Below are 10,496 nucleotides of genomic sequence, written 5' to 3'. Positions count from 1 at the left end.
GCATAATCTTTTTTAACATAATATAGAAATTAACTATATAGAAATAGTACTTATTTAACCCTTAGACCGCCGACCGGTAAATTGTTAATTACTCGCTGTACGCCATGCGTTTTTAGCGATATAATTTTTTGGCTACTTACTCTGTTTAACACATCATTACAGGCAAAATACTCAATTTTTATATTTTAAAATTATATATGTATGATTAACATGATTTAAACATTCTAATTATATCAATAAACAAACATTTTTAGTCGTATTGTTGGAAATATAAAGTGAAGAAAACTAAATCAATTGGTCGGTCCGCGTGTTGGCTCGCGTGGACACACTTACACACACATGCACGCGCGCGGCACTATACAAGCGAACAACAAACAGGGTCATGCTCACACTGAGACAATTTTAATATATAAATCTGCAACGCATTTTTTCTTCGTCTGACCTACATCCTGTTATAAAAATTTACAAATCGACAACATTTCTTTGATGCATACAAAATCACATATATCGTACACAAAAATAACCCTAATAACCAAACCGTTTGTTTTTGATCAATGGTGTTTGCAATTGATTGTTGTTGAAGGTTGTCATATTTCTTTATATATAAAAATAATAAATAATAAAACTTGATAGCAAGATACGATGTTACAACTATATATTATTATATGTATAATTTATAATATATACATATTCTTCTTCTTCTTCCACGGCGCTACAACCGGTGATCGGTTTTGGCCTTTCCACCTAATTTCTTGTAGGGCTTCTAGATATATCTTGAGTTTTAGTATTTCTTCCGATATTGTTTGTATTTTTCCTGGTAGTAATATTGCACATTCCAGCTTCCAAAATTGAAGTCCAATCGTTTATCTAGATTTCGATCGTCTAGGTCATTATGAATCGGGGCGGATTTATTATTTCTTTGTAATTTTTTCATAACTATTTGGATTTATCCACGTTGGTTGGTTTGCTCCATGATAGAAACCCTCCTTCTTTATCCGGGCTTGGGACCGGCAAGAGTGCAACATATCTACACTCCAGGCGGAATATGTAATATATATTACACACACACACACATATATATATACAATAAATAATAAACTTTTCGACCATCGTGACGCATTGGGGTAACCTGTTAGGTTAGGTTAGGTTAGGTTATAAATTTAATGTAAATAAATAGAACAAGTAAAATAAAATGATTCTACGACAAGGAATCGTTTTTGTTATTATTATTATTATTTAATATTTACTAAGAGTTAATATTGATATTTTATTAATTATATCTTATTTATATTTATTAATAAGTATTTAATAGTAATTATTATTATTATTATTTAATTATTACAAACAATAAAAACCAATCACAAAAACAGTTGACAATATTAAAACAGTCGAAATAACGTATAAATATATTCACAAGTATTTACAAATCACAATTATCATTGAAATATTGATGACATAATTTAATTTCGATTCATAAATTAAAGTATAAAAAAACGAATTTCCGCGATGCGTTTGTGCTAACCCTAAAAGTGGTCTAAATAAGCACGATCGAAACCACGCGCGAAATACAAACGACTAAAATTAAGGCGTGACTTTATAATTATATATACCACTGTTTCATCGCAAATTCTATAAATAAAATCACTGAAATCGTTTACTAGGAACTCAAACTGATTTTTAAAACATATATTGCCAACTTTTACCTTTCCGTTTCTTTAAAAAACGAAGGTTTTAACGAGCGCATCATATCATGCGCTTGGCGTTAGACAGTAGATTTACTTGCGCATGATATTATGCGCTTGGCGTTGAAAGGATTAATGATTCGTCAATTTTTGATATATTATTCCAAAATTCCTCACAAGAATCGGAAAAATTGTATTTAATTTGTAATATTGCTTTCAAAGTTTCTAACACCAACTGCCTTTTTTATGCCATACAAATTTTATTTTGTTGTGAAAAAATGCGTTCCGTTGAACCATTTGTACCTGACAAGCATAGTGCAATTTCTATCACTTTCTTAATATTTTAAATGGTATATTGTTCTTTTTAAAGTGATATTTTGTCAGTTAGTATCGTTGCTCATTCCGCTAGTTTATTTTAATGGTATCAGCACATTTTTTACATAAGATATTTCATCAGAGTTCTTTCTTCTTTGTCAGCATCAAGTTTATTTGGCCACCACTTTTTACAGGATATCAAATTATTGTTAAAGACATCAAGGAGGTATTGTCATTTCAATCAGCCAACTTTGCATGGATTGTAATGGAAATCGCTCTTAAAAACATTGGATTTTGGTAGCTAAAAAAGATGAGGTATTTGAAGAATGTTGTGTTGAATAAATAATAAAAAAACATTAGAGCTTAATGTTTCACGAATAATTTGCTAGTTATAATTAAAGTTTTATTATCCAAATACTAAAAATATATTTAATATTAAATATGAAAAGTTTAAAATCACTGGTTACAATTTTTCAGGTAAGTTCAACTTGCAAAACGATTCAGTAAACAATTTAATATATTATAATACAATAACTTTAAAATGTTAATATATATATATATATATATATATATATATATATATATATATATATATATATATATATATATATATATATATATATATATATATATATATATATATATATATATTACATTGGTAGGTGTTATAAAAAATAGTCAACTATGCTGTTAAAATGTATAATAAACATACATAATATGACGAAAATCATTTAATTTTCTTTTATGTATAAAACGTTTAACAAATAACAATTACATATTAATTAATATGGAAAATATATTTATAAATCTTATTTTGGTATTAACTGGTATTTATAAAGTACGAAATAAATTATTAGAATGGTTAATTTTTATTTTAAATACATACTCGTTAAGTGTCATTGTTATCGAGTCGTTATTGCACTGCAAAATGTTATGATGCAATTATTTAAAAAATATTAATTATCTCCCAGCGTGGATGACACAATTTGCCACCATTCTTCATTTGATCGCGTCCGATATCTTCACAAATATAAAATACTGAAAGTAGACATTTTCATGTTCAGTCTTCCCATTCGTCTCCGTCGCTGGCTGTATCATCGTCGTCGCTGTTTGACGAATCTGAATGTATCGCTTTCGATCGTTCTTTGAGAGCTCTCGCTAGCGCTCCTGCCAATCCATTTTGAGTGGTCGATTTACGATCGCTTTCGTTCGAATTAACAGCAACCGATCGCAGCTCAATTCCTTGTCGTATTTCACTAAGAAGATTGCCACGCTTCTGATCAACCTCCACATGCTTGAATATTAAAATGATTGTATTAATTAAAGTGTATATGTATTATATTGCAATTTTATATTTACCTTAAGCGCTTTTCCGCCTCTGATGCTTTCCATTAACGCAGTGTGCGTATCAGGCCCTTGCGGAGCCATCGGTGGTGCAGGAGGTCCCGTTGGTAACACTAATGGTGGCGGAGCCGGTGGAGGAGGCGGTCCCGGCGGTGGCGGAGGAGGAGCTTGCGCATCCACTGAATAATGTAATAAATAAATTGAAATATGAATCACGTACATCGTAAATGTACATATTAATTGAAAACATATTTACCTTGCGGTGGTGGAGGAAGTTGTCGTTGAGGAGGCGGAGGCGGCGGTGGAGGCGCTCTAGAAGGTGGCGGAGGAGCGTGTCGAGAACCGTTTACTTCTTTTATAACAGGAGCTGTTTACAAATACGTACATTTAATATAGTATACTTAAAACACCCATAATATTCGATAAGATAAGGTTAGTTTGACAATTAGCAGGACAGAAAGAAAAATCTCAGATCGCCATACAAGACTATGGGTTATTACAATAGCCTTTGTACAGTACAGCCAGCACTGAGGAATGCGTTTTTATCCAATTAGGAACAACAACAATAATATGTTTGCCACTGGAATTAAAAAATAATCAAGGAAGCAAAAATCAATTCATAAATTCAGTGTTCAAAGACAGATTTACAGGGAGAACAAAAACAATACATTGTCCCTCTGAGAGTACAAGACGAATACTTATAGTTGTGAGCTCGGTAGCCCAGAGTTGTTAACCTACGAACTGAGTACCGTTACGTCAACACCAACGGGCAACTTCTGATTTACAGTATTTGACGTTAGAAAGGCAGTTATGCATGTCTGGGTACTTTTACGATGTATCTAATTTAAAATTCTTGTTGAGGTCCAACTGTGCAGTTAATCCGAATAATGGTTTAATTATTGTGTAATAAATTTTATGTACAAGGCTTAAAGCTTCATAGACAAAAAAATAATACAGCATAAAAGAGTTGCAGATGATCTGTTGATTTCGATTTATGATATTGTTTTCAATAAAAACTTTTTGCATCAAGACAAATTCCGTCTTCAATTTAATGTGGTATTCTACGCAAGTTTTACTTTTATACTTTTATAATATAAATGTACCTGGGGGAATAGGCGGTGTAGTATTTCGCAGCGGAACAGGAGGTGGCATTTGCCGTGGAAATCCAGCTTGATTATCTATACATAAAAAAAATTAAATTTTAATATTACAAAAAGTAATAATAGTAATAAAATTAATATACTTTTTGCATTATTAGCCAGTTTGGCAATGGTCTCCTCTCCCACTAAAGCCTTTTTCACAGCGTCAGCTCCACCGTGCGTGATGATGAAATCATAAATAAAATCTCTGGTCTCCTTATCCTCCAACTGACTGTCCGACACACCGGCACGATAAAAGAAGTCTTTCATATCCTTCTCGGGAAGATTTTCTACGTCAAAACCTAAATAGATAATTTAAAAGTAATCATTGGCAATGACAATATTAAGATGGATAAAAATGTACTACCTTTATTGGCATCCCATCCGACGTGTGACACGTGTTTAAAGTCGTGCGGCAAACCGATATCAGCTTTTGTGAGTTTGCGAGATTTATTTCGCTTCGCCGCCGCTGACGATTTATAACCTAAATTATTTAAAAGTATTAACTCTAAAAAATTAAATGTAAATAAATACAATAATATATAAAATTATTATCCCTTATCTGTTGTTTTGGGATCGCCAAACCTGATGGTTTTTAATAGCCGATTGTCGGACGATACGCACGATGGACTTCCTGTTTCACCTCCTTGGCAGTATTGCTTGTTAATCACACTTTCGAATTGCCGTTACACTTCTGATTGTGTGCTACCGAGGGTTTTAATGTTTTTTGAAAAGTAAGCTATTTATATATGTATATAAAAATAAGTTTTAGGTAGTTTTTTTATGTTAAATGGTTACTTATATTTTGACTGAATATGTTGATATTGAAATGACTTTGTAAAAATTGAATATGAAATATTATTAAAAATAACATTATATATAATCAGGAATGTCATTTCAGATTTTCCAGGAGGGGCAAAATTTACTCAATGGTTGTTTTTTTTAAATTTCCATTTCATTAAATGACATGCATTTTTCTGGCCAAATTCAAGGAGATCCCTGCTTAGAATTCACTTCAAAAGCAATAAAATCGTGCCATTTCCGTTGCGGTGGAAACACTGTTATGTAGCGTTCATATAAAAAAAACCAACTAATTGATTAAGATATTATTAGGAAATATTTATATACTATTTTTTAAATAATTATTTTTCAACATTATTTGCATTGAATCAAGAGCACGGTTTTCATCCCATACAATATGTTTACCAATTCCTCGATATGGGGGTTAAAGCGGGTACCATATTTATGAAATTTGAAAAAGCAAAAAATCTCAAACCTCTAATTTTCCTATAACCTTATTTGGTTTTTCAGAATTTATTCATGTGATCAAAGTCAGTTCGTAACCTATGGCTGTCGATAATTCAAACACTAATGCATTGTGATTCAGTCATTATTATACATAATATTAATATGTATTGTTTTATTTTCAGTGCAGGGAGCGTTAGCATAAAGCTGTTATGCCCTGCTCGTGTATTCAAATAAATATTAATTTAGTTGCTTTACCTTTGTGGCAGAAATCTTAATGCGATATTGATATTCCGATTGATTGATTGATCTTCCATGGCTTTGCATTGCAATATCTTTTTGAAAAACAATAAGTCAATTTCTAATACATATTTATTTTAAAGAACGATTTGACTATTTCAATTATAGCATTAAACTAAAATTGAAAGTAAAGATGTTTTAGATAAAATTTATATTTTTCAGGAATGGATATAACAAACCAATATTACCCGTTGAAACCGCCAAGGTGTCATTGAGGACCCTAGATAAGGCAATAATGGAAGCTTATTTAGAGCAAAAGAGCGATCCGTTGGTGGGTACAATAGAGCCATCTATGTACGTCGGTAAATTTGAGTGGAACACCAAAATAAAACCGAGCGATGTGCGGCCGTATATGAAAGAATGCATCAATAACTTGATAGCTGTACACGCTGAGGTAAAACAAAAAATTTTGACAACTTGTACTTGCATTTGTAAAATTGTGCGATTTATAGATTCACAGCATATCGCCGAGTCTCGTTAAGGCCGTCTTGACTCAAATAGTCGAAACTGTAGCTGAGGAAATCGTGCGTTTGATGTCCGGCTGTAATGGTAAATTTTCACCATATGGCGCTATCCAAGCTCACGTAGACGTCGAAGTATTAAAAGAAGCCATTTCCACATTCATGACGCCAAGAGTGAAGTAAGCTAGGTTTAATAAAAGTAACATATACAATAATATAAAAATGTTCATATGATTTTAGAACTCTTTTTGATGAAGCCTTTGATTGCATTCCTGAACTTAAAAGTAAAGAAGATAAGGTGTAAGTGTTAAATAGCACAATTTGTATATATGTATTATACATTGAATACGTTTAAAAATATATATTTACAGTTTAAAAGAAGATATAGTAAGAGAATTCCAGCGACGCACATCCTTGCAGTTAATCTGTTTGAAACACGTTTAGATTCTATTATCAATATATATTTATTTGTAACCTATATGCTATCTACTACAACATGATTTATAAGAAATACATTAATACGATTAATTGAAAAGTTGTTTTATTAATAATATTTAAAGTGTAATTTCAAAACTTTGATGATAATTTATTGATAATTCTTTCAATCTTGGATACGTATTCATCAATCTGAAAGTATAATTTATTATTAATAAACTCATTTGAGAAGTATCAAATTATTTATATTTTTACCATATTGTCATATTGAGATGGTATTTCTTCAGTATATGATTTCATTATTTTTTTATACTGCTCATAATATTTAACATTAGCCGCTTGCAAATCGTCTATTTTGTTTTGATATTCTGTCGAAGTTGTTTTGCATTTATTGTATTCTTTTGTTAGCATTTCTTCTTCCCTACATAATAATATGATATTTATAATATACACATAAAATAATGTAAGCAAAATAAAAATAAAAATCATACTTGGACAATTTTGCTAGTTCATTCTCAGCAGAATTTTTTATTTTCTTTATCTCCTCGGACAGTTGCTCGTCCATTTGTTGCAATTCCGCAACTTTCTTTTCTAAATTAACAGCGGTTTTCTGATAACTGCACAGTTCTCTTTCCTCGCTGTGCGTAGACATGCTCACACTTTTAATTTCCCTATAATAATATTGTTATTATCAATTGGATATTGATATCTACCCCCATGTCAACTTGAAACAATACAAAGACATATACCTAATTTTGTGATAAACTCCATCTAAGACGTCAAACATGGTATCGCACTCAGACATACATACTATATTCTTTTCTAGCGTATTAATGCTGGTTTCTTTGGTCAAAATCGTATTATGTTTGTCGTCGATCTCTTGTTGCTGTTCTTGTTCTAACTTCAATAATAATCTCTTTTGACTGTTCATTTCTTCTATCTCGCCATCCGTCACTATCAGTGATCTTAGTCTGTCGAAATAATACAATTAACAAATTAAACTTTCATAAATATTATCTAACAAGATAATCAAACCTTTTTATTTCTTCAATCATTCTGTCATGATTTTTCAGTTCTTTCTCTATATCGGCTTCAATGTTTTCGTTTTCCGTTTTGATGAAGTCAAGTTCGCTATTTAGTTCGTTGACTTCTTTCTCACGTTCTAAGTTGTGCTCTTTATACTTGGTAATATCGTTATTCATCTGAAATTGAATTGGTTAGCTTTTGTTAAGCTTTATAGTGTACATATGTATATATATATATAAAGTCTAAACCTTTTTAATTTCCTGCTCCGATTTAATGATATCCAACTGTAGATCGTCTATTTCGATTTTATATTTGTCTTTCTCCATGATCATTTTGTTCATCTGTTGCGCTTTTTCCTCTGTATCTTCTTCCTTCTCCACTATACCGGCTCTGCGCTCTTGAACGAACAGAATGAAATTATTGAATAGACAAAACACAATCTCCACCATTGATTTTGTGGGATTTATTAAATCGGCCAAAGTGGTGTTTTCGTTTTTCTCGTAAATCTCCAGCCTTAGATAGTTTATCGCCTCGGCCAAATTGAGCAAAGGCAATAAATCGTAAAATGCCTCCAAATTCTCTTGATGGCTCACGATTGGCTTGAACTATAATATGATATTATTTAAATAATTACTTATCTTATCGACAAGTTAAATATACTGAGATATTACCTTTATTAACGATTCCGTTTGAACATCCATCGATTCGAAAAGTTTTAGCATCACTTCGATGAAAAACGTGGGTTTCGGTTTCAGAAAATCATCATTAGTGATTTGATAATTCAGCATTAAAGAGTTCCAATCTAAGCTATCCATGTTTCTAAATAAAGTATAATTATAGTAATTGATCTATAAATACGCATTAATATTAACAAACTATGTATATTTACATTTTAGAACGTGAAATTGACTTATGAGCCGAATTCGATGAGCGACCGTTAGGCAATACAATCTCAGTATTGCCAGTGTCGATATATATAAATATCTCATATTTATACGTGGCGCTAAAATAAGCTTTTATAAATGACATCCTCTTTTCTAATAAAAATAAATCTATTTTTCTTCAATAGTCAAGAAAAAATACAAAATAACAAAACTACATTGTTGCAATGATATGCCATAATGACCATGTAAAAAAATTTACGTATGAGTAAATTAAAGTAAATTAAAAATATTACTGAATATTAATTATTTTTCATAATTTTTTTTTATAATATTAAAATATCAACTGTTAATAGAAATACTCTAAATATCATACAAATTTAAAAAAATATTTTATCGCTTTTTTAATTTTGCGTTATATTTATTTTAAATATAATTTTAAAAAAGATAATTTTAAGTACATAACTGAGGTAATTACATTACTTTAAAATTATTTAGTTGGTACTATTTCCATATATGATGGCTAGATTCGGGGAAAACAATATAAGAAAAATTACACTTTTCAATTATTAGAAGTTTTTCATGAGCTGCTAGATGGTTTTATCTACCGAAAGATTATGTGTGCTTCTTAGGGCCTGTAGGTGGGGGATGCGTGCCGACTCAGATGTCGGAATTTCGAGATTTTTTCTGAGGCCCCGCGCATAGAGGTTTAAGTTTCTTGGCGGAACTTTTAGGCCATACCTTCTCAATAAGTAAGCAGTAAGCATCTTTTAATCTATTTCTAAAATAATAATAAAAAATACTAAGAAACATACAGAAGCAATTAACTTACTTGTTAATTATATTGGCACCATGCTCAGAAACCAGATTGCTATGTGCATCTTACTGGATTTTGGCTTTAACGTTTGCAAAAGTGGCGTTTTGCTACATAGTAATTAAAAAAATTCAAAACTTAGTTTTTTATCGCCGTGCGCGTGTTTAGTCCCTAAAAATTCTATCAAATTTAATATATCAACAAATATAATTATAAGAATAATTTAAATACTTTTCTGAACTATGAACTTTTCTTAACCCTTAGACCGCCGACCGGTAAATTCTTAATTACTCGCTGTACGCCATGCGTTTTTAGCGATATAATTTTTTTGCTACTTACTCTGTTTAACACATCATTACAGGCAAAATACTCAATTTTTATATTTTAAAATTATATATGTATGATTAACATGATTTAAACATTCTAATTATATCAATAAACAAACATTTTTAGTCGTATTGTTGGAAATATGGAGTGAACAAAAAAAAATCTATTCGTCGGTCCGCGAGCTGGCTCGCGTACACACACCTACACACACATGAACGCGCGCGGCACTATACAAGCGAACGACAAACAGGGTCATGCTCACACTGAGACAATTTTAATATATAAATCTGCAACGCATTTTTTCTTCGTCTGACCTACATCCTGTTATAAAAATTTACAAATCGACAACATTTCTTTGATGCATACAAAATCACATATATCGTACACAAAAATAACCCTAATAACCAAACCGTTTGTTTTTGATCAATGGTGTTTGCAATTGATTGTTGTTGAAGGTTGTCATATTTCTTTATATATAAAAATAATAAATAATAAAACTTGATAGCAAGATACGATGTTACAACTAT

The 10,496-nt window shown here is 30.9% G+C and overlaps 3 protein-coding genes across 4 annotated transcripts; 1 reads left to right on the top strand and 2 right to left on the bottom strand.

Moving 5' to 3' along the window:
* Positions 1–2,732: 2,732 nt before the first annotated feature.
* On the bottom strand, positions 2,733–4,980 carry LOC148236648 (uncharacterized). The gene is made up of 6 exons (XM_088182776.1): positions 4,848–4,980; positions 4,585–4,782; positions 4,445–4,519; positions 3,598–3,708; positions 3,357–3,520; positions 2,733–3,291 (listed from the first exon to the last, which is right to left on the bottom strand). The coding sequence occupies exons 2-6, from the start codon at positions 4,748–4,750 to the stop codon at positions 3,058–3,060; spliced, it is 750 nt and encodes a 249-aa protein (XP_088038902.1). The 5' UTR covers positions 4,751–4,782; positions 4,848–4,980; the 3' UTR covers positions 2,733–3,057.
* On the top strand, positions 4,938–7,021 carry LOC148236647 (exocyst complex component 2-like). Its single transcript, XM_088182777.1, has 5 exons — positions 4,938–5,214; positions 6,188–6,419; positions 6,478–6,665; positions 6,727–6,786; positions 6,858–7,021. The coding sequence occupies exons 1-5, from the start codon at positions 5,069–5,071 to the stop codon at positions 6,928–6,930; spliced, it is 699 nt and encodes a 232-aa protein (XP_088038903.1). The 5' UTR covers positions 4,938–5,068; the 3' UTR covers positions 6,931–7,021.
* On the bottom strand, positions 6,932–8,938 carry LOC148236646 (uncharacterized). Of its 2 annotated transcripts, none has more exons than XM_088182773.1 (8): positions 8,837–8,938; positions 8,619–8,766; positions 8,196–8,552; positions 7,957–8,123; positions 7,671–7,892; positions 7,413–7,592; positions 7,177–7,342; positions 6,932–7,113 (listed from the first exon to the last, which is right to left on the bottom strand). In XM_088182773.1, exons 2-8 carry the CDS (start codon positions 8,760–8,762, stop codon positions 7,054–7,056), a joined length of 1,296 nt encoding a protein of 431 aa, XP_088038899.1. In that variant the 5' UTR covers positions 8,763–8,766; positions 8,837–8,938; the 3' UTR covers positions 6,932–7,053. The 2 variants fall into 2 exon arrangements, with proteins under 2 accessions (XP_088038899.1, XP_088038901.1); XM_088182775.1 differs by having other exon boundaries at positions 6,932–7,114; positions 7,186–7,342.
* Positions 8,939–10,496: the final 1,558 nt, after the last annotated feature.

Source organism: Plectrocnemia conspersa, unplaced genomic scaffold (genome assembly GCF_051122295.1).
Source record: "Plectrocnemia conspersa isolate PC_06_02 unplaced genomic scaffold, ASM5112229v1 ptg000003l, whole genome shotgun sequence".
Classification (NCBI taxonomy): domain Eukaryota; kingdom Metazoa; phylum Arthropoda; class Insecta; order Trichoptera; family Polycentropodidae; genus Plectrocnemia; species Plectrocnemia conspersa.
This window is presented reverse-complemented; position numbering and strand designations above follow the sequence as displayed.